This window comes from Xenia sp. Carnegie-2017, unplaced genomic scaffold, assembly GCF_021976095.1.
Source record: "Xenia sp. Carnegie-2017 unplaced genomic scaffold, XeniaSp_v1 HiC_scaffold_24, whole genome shotgun sequence".
NCBI lineage: Eukaryota > Metazoa > Cnidaria > Anthozoa > Malacalcyonacea > Xeniidae > Xenia > Xenia sp. Carnegie-2017.
In genome coordinates, this window is record NW_025813487.1 from 16290307 (window position 1) to 16306360 (window position 16054).

Consider the following 16054-nt stretch of genomic DNA (forward strand, 5'->3'; position numbering starts at 1 on the left):
AGAACATTTGTAAACCAAAAATTATGACTAAAGGAAGTTTTATTTGGGTCAAGCTACAAAAACTAAGTATAAAACATGAGCCAAATAAAATCCATTACAGTCTCTTCGAATATAAAAACAAATTTTGGCCGACGTTGTGACCACGATCCATGACGTAACTGCATTTTCAGAATAAATTATTTTCGATTGTTAACTGGTTAAAATATGGTTAAAGATTAATGTTAATTGCCGTAAATCTGCCTATAATCTGGATCAACCCTGAAAGAAAAATGACAGGCAGTCATTCAATGGGATTTGGTTTTAAATGAGTGAAATACAGAACGTGCTTCACCACATTAAACTCTACTTACCTCTTGACTTCATCTGGGATAAAAATGTAATCAGTTTGGATTAAACTTGACAGTTCTTTTAAAGTATTCACAAATGTTAATTTTCTTACAAAATTTGAGCTGAAAATTTAGCAAAGGAATGGTTCAAAAACAAAATAAAATATAAAAAAAGAAGAACATAATAATGTACAAAAACCACCTTATAAAAGGTCGACACAGTCTAAAGACACTCTTCAACCAAAGGTTAGGATGAACAACATACACCTGTGACACACTCTTTCTTAATCTAAATAAATACACACTGGTAAATATAAAACAGTTATTTATAATTTGTAAAAAGCAGGTTAAATATGAACCTATGATCAATAAATTGATAGTATTTCTTTAACCATGAAAAGCTTGGAGACTGATTTCTGTTTGTTCCTCCATGAAAATAAACAAAAATATACTCGTCTGAAGTAACCAGTAGGTCCATAGTGCTGACAACAAAGCTAAAAAGAAATTAGACATACAAACTCACGTTAGTTTGAACTTCATTGGAGAGTTTTTCTTCAAAATTATTATGATCAAAACATGAAATTCTTGCTGTGAAAGCAACTTATAAAATAGATTTTTTCTTTCTCACTGTGTTTGCAAAAGAAAACTATCAATTCACTAGTTTGGTAATTTAAAGAATGGATAGCAAACATTTGGTGGTTCTCAGCTTGCTATCACAAAAAAACACTCACTAGAATAGTTGTTCCATTAAAATTGAATATCTCTTCAATTTCTTGTCAGGAAGATTGCATGCAGTCAAAACTACAATCACCATTTTCTTATCTCCTTCATGATGATAACCTGAGTCAAATAATTACTTGATTTAGACATGCAAAACTCACTATTTCTAACATAAAGCGTTTCTAAAACGAGCCATACATACCTCCATGAGTAAGAACTTTTAGAAATGGCTCCAATAATTTTAAATCAATCAATTTATGCTGACCATTGAAACTAACAGTATGCCAACGTAATGAATCAGTTTTAACATTCTCATTTATCAGTTCTTTATCATTTGTTTCTTCCTTTGAGATATCAAATTCTTTATCCTCTAATATTTCATGATGAAATTTATCAAAAGCAGTCATTAGCTCTTCACGTGTAGGAACTTTCTTATGTTCACCCTGATATGTTGTAACTTGCTCCAAAGACACAGCTCTTCTCCGCATCGGAACTTCTGTTGAAAATAAAAACTTGAAAATTTCATATATACCAAAAACTCTTCCCTGTGAGTACGTACCTGTATCATCCTCACTATCGTCGAGATCATTTCACAAAGATCATTTATACTCTGCGCTTTTCTTTGCAAAGTTTTCATGTTGTCATCGTTATAAATTTCATCATCTTGTACAGCAAGAAATACAGGACACAACAGCTCTGGTGCTTTGAGTCGATGGCTGCTTTCATCAAATGATAACTCATGCAATATAACCTTGTGTTTACCTGATCAAAAATACTGGATTATACTTACTGTTGACAATCAATTATTCTAGCAACTTCAACAATAAAGTATAAATACCTTGAACACCTGATTTTATTTCTTGCTCCATTCCCTTCATATCTACCTCCCATTCACTATCAAATTCTAATGTAACATTACCAAAGGTGCTTGATTGTCGAGATAATGTCCTGGGACTAGATGGTTCACCAAATGATGACTCTTCTTCTTCAATATAATCATCTAATGGCATTTCATAACTTTCCTTGCCTTGCTCTGTTATAGGTGTCCCTAAGTATCCCCATCCTTCCTCTGCTACAGATGTCCCTAAATGTTTCTGTCCTTCCTCTGTTACAGGGATTACTAGTTGCTCCCATCCTTCATCTACAGCTTCTACTTTCAGTTTTTCTTCAGATGTCAGAAATCTTTCAAACATATTGCTCACTGACTCATTTGCATTAACTGGTGTGCTTTGTTGAGGTAATTTTGATACAGAATCAATAGTATTTTCCATATATTTATCACCAGTGTTTTTCTCAAATGAAATTATTTTGTTTAATTCCCCAGTTGAGTTTGCGCCTTCAGTTGTCTTGCTTTGTGCACTAACAAATGTATCTTCATAACTTTCCTCAATTGTTTCAAATGCTGTGACATACAAAGAACCATTTTCAGTGCAAGTGTTGGGGCTTAAATACCTTGCATCAATAACAGATTTTTCACTTTGAAGAACAGAGTTTTGATCTTTCTCAGTACTGAGGCATAATGAATTTGATTCAAACTGGGACATTTTGTAATTTTCAATAACTTTGTTGTATGTTTCATCAATAATGGATTGTGACAACTTTTCAATATACTCTGCCAACTCAAAAGATATTGCAGCACGTTCCAAAGATTGCATCTTTTGTTGTGTAGTAGAAATATCACAGGAAGTACTCTGATTCAATACAATTTCATCATAGACTTTGCCTAATGTTTCATCAACAAATGTTGAACACATTTGTTTAGTTGATATATTGTTCATTTCTTTTGAGTGAGAAATTAAAGAATTGCCAGCTTCTACATTTGAAATTTTTGAAGCGCTAGAATCCAATGGTTGAAGGAGAAAGTTCTCGTCAATTTCCACTTCATTCAATACCAGCTCTGACACTTTCTCAATTGCAGATGTTATAATATTAGTTGTAATTTCCTGCAAAAACAGGTCAAGGCTTGAATCATTAGCCATCACATTTTCTCCCATCTCGCCTGAATATCTTGACAGCCTTGATAAATATAGCTTGAAATACTAAATATTGTTGACACCACGAGATATTTAAGTTAAATTATAAAAAAATTTATGACATAAAAGATAAATACGATGTTTTCTATTCTGTCGACAATACAGTAAACGGGAAAATCAATATATATATAGATAATACGTACATTGTTCAGACACATTTACATATGATAAGGTTTTGTCTTAAAATTGATATCGTTTAACAAAAAGTAAAAGCAAAATACAAGTGAAGCATGCCCAACTTTGGTAATATAAACAAAATATCGCAGTTGGACACTAACTTCAAACTTGGATTGAAGAAAAACAGTACCTTGAAAAAAAAGATTCAAGTGGCAGTTGTCCATTCGGGCGAATAAAATTAACATCACAACATTATTTTGGCGAGGTGCCCAGATAGATGGACCATGCTCTTTTGCATTTGATTCAGAATGTTTATTATTTTAACGTGAAACGGTCAATTAATTTCTCTCAATATACTCCCCCAGTATGTTCTTTCTATTTCTTCGGTACATCACCCCCCCGGGTATATTCTTTCTATGTGTTTTTGGCACAGCTACCCAAGTTGACAGGTTCTCTTTAATTCCTTGCAGATGGAGAGTCATGAGGAGAGCGTAGATAATTGTGCATGAAATTAAAATGATCAGAGGTTGTGAAACGCTAAATGAATTTAATTGTATGCTAATGCTTTACGACTGAGTTAAAAAAAGTGATCTATTTTAACTAGACCTTGTCGTCAAAAAGAGCGCGCTCACTTAATAAATCGTACTCAAGATAGAACATGTAAAAATAAGAAATGTTTTACTTATCCACGTCAATCATAGACACTATGGTGAAGTGAACATCGTCAAAGTAGAATTAATATTAAGAAAAAATATGGCTTTTCCTACAGGAGCAAGACTTCTTTTCATCATTGTTGGAGCGCTCCAGATTTTGCTATCTCTAATGTTTATAATTTGCTCGAAAGTTGTCTTGGAAAAATACAATTCAAGACTGCAATGGTACTCTCTCCTCTATATGTATGTAAGTACTAATATAAGTTTGTTTCAGAAAGGATCGCGTCAGTATTCTATATAAAACCTTGACGGTTAGGTGTATTAAAATATTGAACGACTGCGGTAAGAGAACATCTGCTGTATATTATCATAATGTAACTGTTCATAGATGAATTTAACTTCTTGGACTATTTTGAAGGTTAAGGATTTAAACCTTTGAGATTTTTCTTCCCAAATGTCAACAATAAACTTTATCTCAACACTGCTAAACACGCCGCATTCATTTTCTACTCAACGTAATTAAGTTGAGCGAAGACATGAATGAAGATGGGTTATTTGATTGTGCTGACGATATCTCAGTAGGATTTATCAAATCAATCTATTTTTTGATATTTGCCGTTTGCATATTTTGTCGTAGCAACTTCTTTTTTAAAATCCTTCGAGTTCATTCATTAACGCATTTCTTCTTCTTAAATAAATGATAATTCTAAAAAACAGATTTACGGAACAGATATTATATTTCATTTTTGCATAAATTCATAGGCAGCACCTGCTGTAGAAATACTTTTATATTTTAATAGTCACAAAATGCCGAGTAAAGACACTCAAGTTTTCAAATTTACTAATCGTTTGTTTGTAAACAGTTCTCTTTACTAGGATTAATGTGTATCATATCGGGAATTGCTAAAAAACGGCGTCACTTGGTGAGATAATATGATTGCACAAGAGCAACTTTAAAACGTTTATACATAAAGTACGGAAATGATGTGTTTGCTTATAGCCTGAATATTTTTTAGGTAAAATTATCAATCTGTCTGCATGTCATAGCAATTGTTATTGGGACGATAGGTGCCGCTGTTAGCTCAGTATTTTGGCAAATGTACAAAGAGTCCGGAGCTTGTGGTGAAACTGAACAAGGAGACTGTATTTGCTTCCATGAAAAATGTAATGTGTATAGTTTAGTGTACATGAAATAGAGATATGAATGAAATAACATGAAGTGTTTATTACTTAAAGATGACATCGACTGTGTTGATGGTGATTTATCGCGTCGTATTTTAGCCGCGCTGACAGCAGCCAATATAATTGTAATACTGACGTCGTTTTTGGGAACAATTCTTGGATTTACAGTAACATGTTGTGATCCATCCAATAATTTTAGGGTACGTATTTGCTTCTTACTAGTTGAATGAAATATTCTATTATAATATATCATTAATTGTTTATCTAGGAAGAACAATCCAGAATGGAGCATAGCGAACAAACAGCAGAGTCAAGTGTCTTCGTCACTCAAACAGCGGTGGAAACAATACGTTTAAGTGCGGTGTGAATGAAATCTTTAAATCAACATTTACAAACACATTTATATGTGTTTATCATTGTATCATGCGGAGAAATGAAAGTATGCCTTAATTTGATGGCTGACTTCGAGATAGCGAACATTTCAATTTTTCTTAATTACCCGGTGTGATGTGAGGGTTACAGATATCTTACATAGTTTTGTCGAAATCACTTGCAGTAAAAAAACTTACATTTACTGACGAAGATATATTATCAAGGAGAAAATGTCAGATTCATTGGAGATATCTGCACATCTGTCGATGGACGCTGCCAGCTCTCCGACAAAGTACAATTGACAGGTGTCGAAGTACACTCGGCCAACGATCGGAGTTCCGATATCTCACGAAGCATCGTCTTTCCATCTTCACGAGTCTGCAAACATATTTCAAATGTAATTATGGATGTTCTGGTGTTTTGAGAAATCAAGAGAAGAAAAAGAAATGGAAAAGAAAGGAAACACGTTGCTATAGTTACGTCAGAGTAATCACAAAACGTTGCTATAGTTACCTCAGAATAATCACAACATTTCTGTGCATATTTTGATGCTTCTGCATATTGTTTATTGTTGATAAAATGACGAGATAAGAACTTATAAGCACCAGATACATCTTCCGTAGAAAGTACCTACATGAGAATACATAATGAATATTACAGACTCTGTTGGTCCCAAGATAATATTCTTCGTCCATATATTTTGTACATACTTACTCCTATAATATCTGCTTTTTTTGTATAAGTCATATAGTATCTGCATGCGTCTTCATTCTCCTGGAGTCGTTCATAAAGTCTGTAAAAAACACAATTTTTTGCAACGTATGTTATTCCCTTTATCAATGTACTGAGAATTACAACTAACAACATTTTATTCACTTTACTAACTAGAAAATTGTAACATTGTTACTTGACTTATTATAACTTTTAATTATCTTACCTAGCAAATTGTAACATTGTTACTCGCCTTATTATAACTTTTAATTATCTTACCTAGCCAATTGTAACATTGTTACTCGCCTTATTATAACTTTTAATTATCTTACCTAGCCAATTGTAACATTGTTACTCGCCTTATTATAACTTTTAATTATCTTACCTAGCCAATTGTAACATTGTTACTCGCCTTATTATAACTTTTAATTATCTTACCTAGCCAATTGTAACACTGCAATACCGTCAACATCCCCGACGCCAATCGCTCGTCTATAACACTATCAACAAAACACTCGGATATAACACAATAAGCACGAACATTAGACAGCTAAACATGAAAAATGAAGAAACCTTCTTTGCTTCATCAACACGACTCAATTTCTGGTAACATTCTCCAAGTGCAATGATCATTCGAGCATCGTTTGGTCTGCAGAAATATTGAAATGTTTTATCAATAACAAAGAGAGCAATAAATAACTCAGTGAAGACTAAAGGTCTGCACTTACTTCAATCGTTGAGCTTCAGAAAAGTAATACAAACTATACAGAGGCATTTTCATGATTTCGTAAGTCTGTCCTAGTCCATACCAAGCACGATAGTCTCGCGGGCTCACCTCTTTAAGAAAAATGACTTAGTTCATGTTAATATAGGTGTAAAAAAGTGTCGATGACTAACCGATTGCTTGACGATATGACTCGATGGCGGCTGATGTATTTTTCATTTCCATATATTCATGTCCCATTAATGTCCACGCTGACAGATACCGTGGATTTAGACGTAATGCTCGTTGAAAATATAATATTGCTTTCTCGTGACATTGACGCAAGCTGTAGAAATTAGCTGAATAAATACATAAAGTTACTGCTCCCTGAGAATGAAGAAATTTCATCGAAAGATGACGTCATTATTTACCTACAACACAACAAGTTTCAACGCGATATTTGTCGATTTCAAAACAATGATGAGCTAAATGGCTTAGTTCAGGCTTCATTTCCTGTAAATACGTGTATATCAACGATGTACATTTGAACTTCGTTAAATTGAAAGAAACACTGAAGTTTAATTAGTGGTGAAAAAGGTTCATATGTACCTTAACATAGAGTATGTTAGAGTATGTATCCATATTCTCTAGGCAATATGGATGAATTTTGTTGATTTCTTCGTACGACGTTACAGCAACATCGAAATCTTAAAAAATGGCATTAAAATGTTCGATTTAAAATGGCAAATGAATGCAAATATAAATTGTGGAAAAAAACTTTACAGTCAATTGTACAAAATGGATGAAGTGAAGAAGTCTAACGGTTTTAACAAGTGACAATTTGATCATTTCTTTTACTATACCTCCCACCCCCACAGTAACTGCTGCTAATGCTTCATTCATCACCACCCCAGAGTATCTTCCACTAATGCTTCATTCATCCCCACCCCAGAGTATCTTCCAATAATGCTTCATTCATCCCCACCCCAAGATCTTAATGCTTCATTCACTCCAATCTTCCATTCTTCATTCACCCCCCCCCAGAGTATCTTCCAATATTCACTCCCAGCTTCATTTCATCCCCCACCCCAGAGTATCTTCCACTAATGCTTCATTCCCTCCCACCCCACAGTAACCCATTCACCCCCACCCCAGAGTATCTTCCACTAATGCTTCATTCACTCCTACCCCCACAGTAACTGATACAAATGCTTCATTCACCACCACCCCCAGAGTATCTTCCACTAATGCTTCATCCCTCCCACCCCACAGTAACTGCTACAAATGCTTCATTCACCCCCACCCCCAGAGTATCTTCCTGAAGCCTGAATGTTTTCTATACCTTTCAAATTATATTGAGCCAAGGCAAGTTGTGAGAGAATGTAAAAACTAGTTTGAAAGCAATGATCATGTAATTCAGAGTACATTTGTAGTGCTTCAAAATTTTGTTGTTGAGTCATCGCAACATGTGCATCAAACAGTGATTTCATCCAGTGGTTTGGAAGATTCTTGATGTATTTAGCCTAAAATGAGCAAGAGTAGACTAAGTCTGTCATCACTATCAAATTTAGTACTATTTCTAAAGAAGTATTGGAATTATTTATTGCTGAAAGTAGAGGAGAGGGGAGAGGATGCACAGGAAGAATGCCAATTTTCCTGTAAAATATTAATGTACCATAGAATTAAGCAAAAGCAATTGTGTTTTATCTTTGATAGAGCACAACTATCCCTCTCACTCTGGGAATAAGACCAAAGAACTTAACAAGACATTCATTTATCCTCAATTAATCACTGAGTTTACTTTATGTACGTACTTCTTTCAAAAATACTGGCCACAAACTACCCACTGGGTTATTTTCCCTATTATCCATAGGCCTTCAACACTACCATGTGCAACCATTGTGAAGTTGTCATGCCAACTATGATACTGGCAACAAGTTACGATTGTGAAATTTTTCTAACAACTAAATACCTCTGATTCTGGCAAAGAACTACATTTGTAAAATTCTCCCAAAATACTAGCCATAAATTACAATATATAATTTTGTTAGCAACTATAACTCTACATACCGCTGAAAATTAACTCATCAATTATCAACTTACAAGTTACCTCAGTAAATTTCTCCTCATATTTCTAACCATGAGATACAATTGTAAAATAGTCCGACAACCTATGATTCTTATCCTCTTTAAACTATACAAGACTTTAACACTTGTAGTGGGTTAAGATTTTAAATTAGTCCAACAAACTATGTTCCTTTTGAGTAACCATGGATAAACTTTCCTGGCAAATAGAACCATTTAATTTGGGCAATGAGTTAACCATAATCTCTTTACCTTATCTTTTGTGCTATATAGAAGAGCTATTTCTAGCCATGAAGACCAAAGCAAAGGTTCTTTTCCTACAGATTGCTCAAACATTTCCAATGCCTCTTGTTTTAAGTCTAATTCCTTCAAAACAACACCAAATCTAGAAAAAAATGAAAAAGTTGAAGGATCTGTGCATTTGATTAAAATCACCCACCCACTGGCAAAAAACTTACAAATAAAATGAAAAACCATCCAAAGACTTTTGATTCTTACTAAGTTCATTTTTAAGTTGCAAAAGATTTTTATTTTTTATTGTATTCTTTTCAAGAGGTCCTAAAAATTATAACAAAATCAAAAAACAGTGTGCATAGTTGTATCAATGCAGACTGGAATATTTATGATTTATCATACCAAGAATATCTGTTTTCTCATTATTTTTCTTTTTCTCACCAGCCTAAATTGAAGACTTCCTTTAAAAAGTCCCATCATCACAGGTGTAAAACAACAATTAAAGAGCAGTAACAAGAATAACAAAGCTTACCAAATACAATGAGTAGATTTTGAGAAAATAACATTCATCGCTAGTGCAGTTTTCAAGATAAAATGCTGCTCTCTCAAATTCTTTTGAGTCAAAACATGTTTTCCCCATTAAATAACTGTCATATTCTGTCAAGAACCTGGGATCTTCATTAATATGACGAATATCATTCGGTAAACTGATTTGTATACTTAATGAAAGATCTGCAGCCCTAGAAAGGAAGAATCAGAAATAGAATAGAGAAATATTTATGCTTTAGACACATATAGTTATTAAATACACTCACCATTTAGCAGTGTGTATCAAACCTCGAGCCATACATTTGTTAGCGCATAACTGTAAGTCCTTTTTTATTTCCCTCAAATTGCTAAAGTTTGTTAAATTTACTGCCATCTTGTTCGTTTTCATTAAGGGAAACATGAAGTATTTCTCATCTCATCACCATGGTACCAAAAAAATAAGACGGCTGTTGTAGAGATGTAGTTTTAGTTATAGTTATGGTAAAAAAAGGATTTGCGGAAAAACCATCTTCTACAAACATAACTCCAACATCAGATTCTAATAAAGAAAATCCACAGGATGAAAAGGATGGTTTGTTTTATTCAACACAAAATTATCATCAAACATAAAACACTTTACTTAATTTTTGAAAATTTCGATCATTTATTCTCTAGGTGTGTATGTTCTCACAAACAATTTCTCTCAGGATTTCCATGAACTTGCTAAACAAGCAGGATTTCCAGAACTGCGAGTACTACCAAGGCCTGTCTGGCCTATGTCAAAATCTGTAAATAGTGCAGGATTTGAGAACGTTCAAGGAACAGCTAAAGGTGAATTTTATACAATTTGCTGAATATTAAATGCTCTCCATTTATTGATATGGTTGAGATCAAGTTTGACAATTTCAGATAAAAAAGAAGAGTTAAAGGCGTACGATAGGACCTTGTCGCAATCCACCAACCAAAGCGATACGGAAGGAACAACACCATTGACGTTTTTATTAAAAGATAAATATAATTATTTTAAACCATGTGTACAAGCACAGTTTGAATCACACGAAGGAAAATCGATCGCAAAAGAGGTTTACATCAGAGGATGGAAAATTGATCATCGCATTATGCAAATATTGAGTTTGACTCTACCTACACAAGATAAACTCGTCATTATTGAGTAAGATAAATTTTTATTTTAAACAGAAGGTTGAAAATTACTTTCTTAGTAAAGTTGATCAGTAACAAGTCATTCACATTTTATTTTAGTTTCAACGATACAGGTTTAACGGATGATTTATTAGAGATTTTGGCTGTAACTGTAAAATCTCTACCGTTGCTGAGGTATTCAATGTGAAAATCAACTGATTTTTCTCTTTAACTTCGTTTTATGCATTTTTATTTTTTCACAGAAAACTTTGTCTTGATGGCAATCCTGTTCACTTTCAACGTTACAATGCCTTTTTAGCAGAAGATATCTTGTACGTCTTCAAATACATTTTCTTCTTTTCATTTTGTTCAAAACCTCCTCTTTGTATCGTTTACAATAATTCTAAAGCATCTATCACTGTCATAGGATTCAAAATCTCTCCCTACGAAACTGCCTTATCAATGATGAAGGAGCCAGTCATATTGCACAGTCTCTTCCGACAAACAAGCATCTTCAAACGTTAAATTTATGTATGAACAAAATCTCTTGCGAAGGAGTCGCTGCGATAGCTAAGGTAAATTAATATCAATTTAAAAAGAAAATTGTCATTGTATGTAATTAATCCATTTTTGTTTAGGGTCTCAGAACAAATAGAACGTTGCTGAGTCTTAATTTAGGGTGTAATTTGGTGAAAGACACAGGTGCTTCACTCATGGCAGAAGTATGATGGTTCACAGTAATCTTTATTATTTAAAATTTCTTTCAAATCCTTAGTAAAACTAAGTACATCGTTTTCATTAGGTAATTTCAAGGTTTGCTTTAAACCACGATGAAACTGTAGCAAGACGCGTTCTCTTGTCGAAAAAAGTCAACGAAGAGGTAGCTTGCAAAAAGACATTATTAAAAATATAAAGAAAGCAATATTTTCAACTGCAAAGTGTCCTTACTAACCTTTCGTCAACTACTATTCTAAATTAGCGGAAAAGTTTTAAAATTTTAATTTGTCTGTGATTCAGATGTTTTGTAGCTCATTAAAAATCAAGAAAGAATATACCTACGTCATAGTAGTAAAGTGTATACCTACGTCATAGTAGTAAAGTGTATACCTACGTCATAGTAGTAAAGTGTATACCTACTTCATAGTAGTAAAGTGTATACCTACGTCATAGTAGTAAAGTGTATACCTACTTCATAGTAGTAAAGTGTATACCTACGTCATAGTAGTAAAGTGTATACCTACGTCATAGTAGTAAAGTGTATACCCACGTCATAGTAGAAAAGTGTATACCTACGTCAGTAGTAAAGTGTATACCTACGTCATAGTAGAAAGTGTATACCTACGTCAGTAGTAAAGTGTATACCTACGTCATAGTAGAAAAGTGTATACCTACGTCAGTAGTAAAGTGTATACCTACGTCATAGTAGAAAAGTGTATACCTACGTCAGTAGTAAAGTGTATACCTACGTCATAGTAGAAAAGTGTATACCTACGTCAGTAGAAAAATGTAGTTTTTAACATCGTAGGTATTTTACACTTTTCATCAAAAGTGCTTCGGACATAACCAAACGATGTCAATGAAAGATTACTTATTTTATAAATTTGACAAGATTACTGTGTTGTGCTGTGTATGTTCGTTTTAGCCGTCGTCATCGACAAGATCATCATATCATTTTAAAAATGAAAGACCCCCTAGTGTTCGTAGTGGGTAAGTCATTGAAAGAAACATCTTGTCTTCATTCGCAGTTAAATATCATGTGAGAATTTTCTTCCTTATTTTACCTGAAGAAGTACGATGTTGAAGGAACAGAGGAAAGATAAGGGAAAATCAGGAACAAAGAAGGTGAATGAAAATTGTCACCTCATCACGTACATTTGATAAGAATTCATCTGCTTCTAGGACAAGAGGACAATTCCTTTGATAGAGGATAAAATCCAAAAGAAAGGTAGATGAAATACATACTAATATCTTTGTCAGTTTTATCAATAATCACGTGATATTTTGCGTTGTTTCCCAAAGCTTCGTCAACGGACACGTCTAAAGACGCCAAAAGGAAAGAAATCTTCGATGGCTAAAGTGGATAGGAAGGGATTGAGTGGGATTGTAGATCAAGATGTAAGATGTGATTGTTAGGGATTCACGAGTAGCAGATGCAGTCATGTAATAGCTCAGTAACGTCTTACATCTTATTGCAGATTAATGATCCCGTAGAATATCCCAATCCATTGCTTGAACCTGTTGAAGAAATTCATGGAAAACTTTACATTCAAGGAAACAGAGCTCTTATTAACCTTAACCTTTCTGGTAAGATTTCTTCCGCTGGATTTCGAGAAAAATTGATTTAATATATGATAAATTTACGTATAGGAAACAAGATCAGTGAAGTTGGCGTAAAAAGTCTTCTTGAAGCCATACAACATCAGAGTCAATTATTTTCTAGTCATACATCAAAAACAGTCGGTGTTGGATTACTACGACTTTCATTAAAGGTATAAAAATTGGACAACCACGAGAAACAGGATCTAAACATAACACATTTTTACATTTTCTACAGAGAAATGATTTTTCTATGGACAGCAACATATTTCTGAGTCTACAAGATTTAATGTTAACACGAGATCCGTTGTATAAAGGTGATCTTGTTTCTCATGATGGTTCATTGAAGGTATAAAATGATCCTAAAATTAATTCAGCGTACTAAGAGCAATTGTAATTTTTATTCTATATTGTTCTAGGAGATTGATTAATTTCCCTTTGAAAGTTTGAAGCAACAGTCATCAAGATGCTAAAGAATATTTTATCTTTCTCAATGTTACGTAAAAAGTGTAGTTATGACAATGCAAGAAAGTTGTACATAATATTTTGTCTTAACGTTTTTATCTTAAATACCACACTACATAACGTTTTGACAATACAGCAACGCCTTCCAAAAGCAAAAAAATATCGATCGCACATCTCAAATGAGTAGCAACTCACAGACGACTATGTTTTAATAAATCATTGTGGATTTTGAACTATCCTTGTTTCAACTTTGTTGGAAATACAATGATAACTCAACCTAGAAGAATAAACCTTTCACAGCACCTTTAAGACGACTTTCTTTAAGAAGACAATGGTACTTTCCACCAGCGCAGTGAAGGCATTCAATCTGGTATTTGTACCTCGCCAAGAGCAGATTTTAGTTGACAAATTATTTCTTCGTATAAAGAAGGATTCTCAAATAATTTTAACAGTTCTTCGACAAACTCTTCAATAGTATCTTCATTGGGAGAACAACTAGCTTGAGGTAGACATATACTGGATAAACTTTGACTCAGTATTTGCTGAATATCAATTAGGTTATTTTGCAGTTTCTTTTTTTCTTCTTCTGATTTTCTCACTTCATCTTCTAGTTTATCAATAGCTGTCCTCATGTTATCTATGTGTTTGCTTAACATGGCATTTTGTTCTTCATAATCACTGTTTGCCTTTCTTAAATCACCCAGTTTACGCAGCTCTGCCTCACAACCTATGAATAGTGAAGATAAATAAAATGAAGAAACAAATCAGATAATCTAGAAGTCACTCTTACATTATTAGTACTTTCAAATCACTCTTACTTCTGTTGTAGTTAAGGAACTCTTCTGTAAAGATTGGTATGTCAAATGTGCTTTCTTCAAGTTCAACAGAAAAGGATTTTCTCTCCTTTAGATTTTTTTCAGTCTTAACACTGTTATGCTCAGGTTCAACATGTTTGTCTTTATCATTTGTGTGGGATTTGTTCCCAGTGCTAGCAGAGTTTTGGTTATTTGAATTTTCTTGTTCACGTTCTGTCAATGTAAAAACAGCATTTACTGCAAGCCAAAAACTCAAACTTTCATTTTAAAATACTTTATGTTTTTTAAACAAACCTTTCTCTTGTTTTGCAACAAATGATTTATAAGCATCAGTTTGTTGATATTCTACCAATTCTTTACTATATCTTTCTTTGTCTTTTTCTGCTTCATTCAAATAACACTATGATGAACAATTTATAATCAGATAATTTTTTGGAAGACACACTTCATCAACATAAAATCTTGTCTGCACCTGTTTCTGTTCTTGTGGTAGTTGACTCCACATGGTTCCCAAAATTTTTGTTATCTCATAGAAAGGCAAGTCAGGCCTTCCCTGTCGTACTTTTTCACGATGTTCATTTAGAAAACGGACATAGCCAGTTAAAGGTGCCTTGGGAGCATTGCTATCTTTCAGAGCTTTTTTACGTTTTTTTCCTCTAGCTGACCTGCTTGTTGACTCCTAATAAAACACTTGTTTTACCTCATGTTTGTGGAGAATGAAATCATAATTTACAATTAAAACCAGGGAAGTAATTGACCATTACATGTCAAAGAAGACCTCTTTGTTGAATGTTACTGGTAGTTGATAATGTCATGGCATATATTTTTTTATAAAAATCTTCATTTTACAAAAACAAAAGTAGAAGTGTACCTTCACAAGTCTTTCTTGTTTATCTGAGCATGGACTGTTGTTGCTATTGGGAGATATTTTATCTGGCAAGGTTAACTCAATTGTTTCTACTCCATCGTTGCTGGAAATGGATCTGAAAGTAAATGATAAATTTTATAAGTCACCACATTCGTGTTTGTACAATAAAAATTACTGTCGCCTTAGTTGGGTAGTGCCCCTAAATTATAATCAACTGTAGCAGCTGGTTATACAATAAATCAATAGTAAATTCAAGTATATTTTGCCTAACATAAAAAACGCTGTACTTCTTTGTACTAGAGCCATGATTACATTCATATATAACACACTGGCTTACTGGGGAGTTGCAGATCTCTCGTCATCCATCTCGCTTTCAAAAACACGCACAATGAAGTCGATACTCTTTTACACAAATTGCATAGAAAAAAATTCCAACATGAAAACAATTATTGTTTTTCTTTATGTTTTTCACACGTGGGAAGTAGATACTTTATATCGCTTGATCGCAGGTTGATAACTGGGGAAGGGGGGGGAGGGGAGACAATTGAGGACGTATTTTGTAGGTAGGTAGTGCCAGTCCTTTGTAACCGTATTTTTTAAAAAATGTGTTTTTCTATCGCTTTAATAATCGCAAGCAATTTCACCTTTTCATGTTATTTAGAAGTACACGAACACAAACAGAAGTACACGAACACAAATAGTAGTACACGAACACAAATAGAAGTACACGAACACAAATAGAAGTACACGAACACAAATAGTAGTACACGAACACAAATGGAAGTA

At 33.6% G+C, this 16054-nt stretch overlaps 5 protein-coding genes across 7 annotated transcripts; 2 read left to right on the top strand and 3 right to left on the bottom strand.

Annotated features, from left to right (window-relative positions):
* Positions 1-21: 21 nt before the first annotated feature.
* Positions 22-3641, bottom strand: LOC124452249 (protein prune homolog 2-like). The gene is made up of 9 exons (XM_047002832.1): positions 3387-3641; positions 1885-3062; positions 1602-1808; positions 1249-1542; positions 1058-1166; positions 686-820; positions 529-615; positions 351-449; positions 22-258 (listed from the first exon to the last, which is right to left on the bottom strand). Exons 2-9 carry the CDS (start codon positions 3038-3040, stop codon positions 222-224), a joined length of 2124 nt encoding a protein of 707 aa, XP_046858788.1. The 5' UTR covers positions 3041-3062; positions 3387-3641; the 3' UTR covers positions 22-221.
* On the top strand, positions 3629-6555 carry LOC124451121. 2 transcript variants are annotated; one of them, XM_047001751.1, is made up of 6 exons: positions 3629-3722; positions 3966-4096; positions 4713-4772; positions 4866-5013; positions 5086-5231; positions 5300-6555. In XM_047001751.1, exons 1-6 carry the CDS (start codon positions 3713-3715, stop codon positions 5396-5398), a joined length of 594 nt encoding a protein of 197 aa, XP_046857707.1. In that variant the 5' UTR covers positions 3629-3712; the 3' UTR covers positions 5399-6555. The 2 variants fall into 2 exon arrangements, with proteins under 2 accessions (XP_046857707.1, XP_046857706.1); XM_047001750.1 differs by lacking the exon at positions 3629-3722 and having other exon boundaries at positions 3950-4096.
* LOC124451116 (cell division cycle protein 23 homolog) lies at positions 3727-10095 on the bottom strand. Of its 2 annotated transcripts, XM_047001744.1 has the most exons (16): positions 9952-10095; positions 9669-9876; positions 9539-9581; positions 9361-9460; positions 9155-9287; positions 8160-8340; positions 7427-7524; positions 7249-7330; positions 7012-7176; positions 6843-6951; positions 6688-6763; positions 6553-6614; positions 6118-6196; positions 5917-6033; positions 5601-5781; positions 3727-4555 (listed from the first exon to the last, which is right to left on the bottom strand). In XM_047001744.1, the coding sequence occupies exons 1-15, from the start codon at positions 10083-10085 to the stop codon at positions 5623-5625; spliced, it is 1746 nt and encodes a 581-aa protein (XP_046857700.1). In that variant the 5' UTR covers positions 10086-10095; the 3' UTR covers positions 3727-4555; positions 5601-5622. The 2 variants fall into 2 exon arrangements, with proteins under 2 accessions (XP_046857700.1, XP_046857701.1); XM_047001745.1 differs by lacking the exon at positions 3727-4555 and having other exon boundaries at positions 5482-5781.
* An 18-nt stretch (positions 10096-10113) lies between these two features.
* Positions 10114-13818, top strand: LOC124452250 (leucine-rich repeat-containing protein 71-like). Its single transcript, XM_047002833.1, has 17 exons — positions 10114-10256; positions 10340-10495; positions 10574-10835; positions 10925-10999; positions 11068-11136; positions 11232-11379; positions 11443-11526; positions 11607-11684; positions 12447-12511; positions 12592-12646; positions 12704-12749; positions 12824-12849; positions 12881-12919; positions 13000-13108; positions 13172-13293; positions 13359-13469; positions 13540-13818. The coding sequence occupies exons 1-17, from the start codon at positions 10163-10165 to the stop codon at positions 13549-13551; spliced, it is 1551 nt and encodes a 516-aa protein (XP_046858789.1). The 5' UTR covers positions 10114-10162; the 3' UTR covers positions 13552-13818.
* Positions 13503-15773, bottom strand: LOC124451118 (high mobility group protein 20A-like). The gene is made up of 6 exons (XM_047001748.1): positions 15606-15773; positions 15272-15383; positions 14873-15079; positions 14695-14800; positions 14404-14613; positions 13503-14312 (listed from the first exon to the last, which is right to left on the bottom strand). The coding sequence occupies exons 1-6, from the start codon at positions 15632-15634 to the stop codon at positions 13948-13950; spliced, it is 1029 nt and encodes a 342-aa protein (XP_046857704.1). The 5' UTR covers positions 15635-15773; the 3' UTR covers positions 13503-13947.
* Positions 15774-16054: the final 281 nt, after the last annotated feature.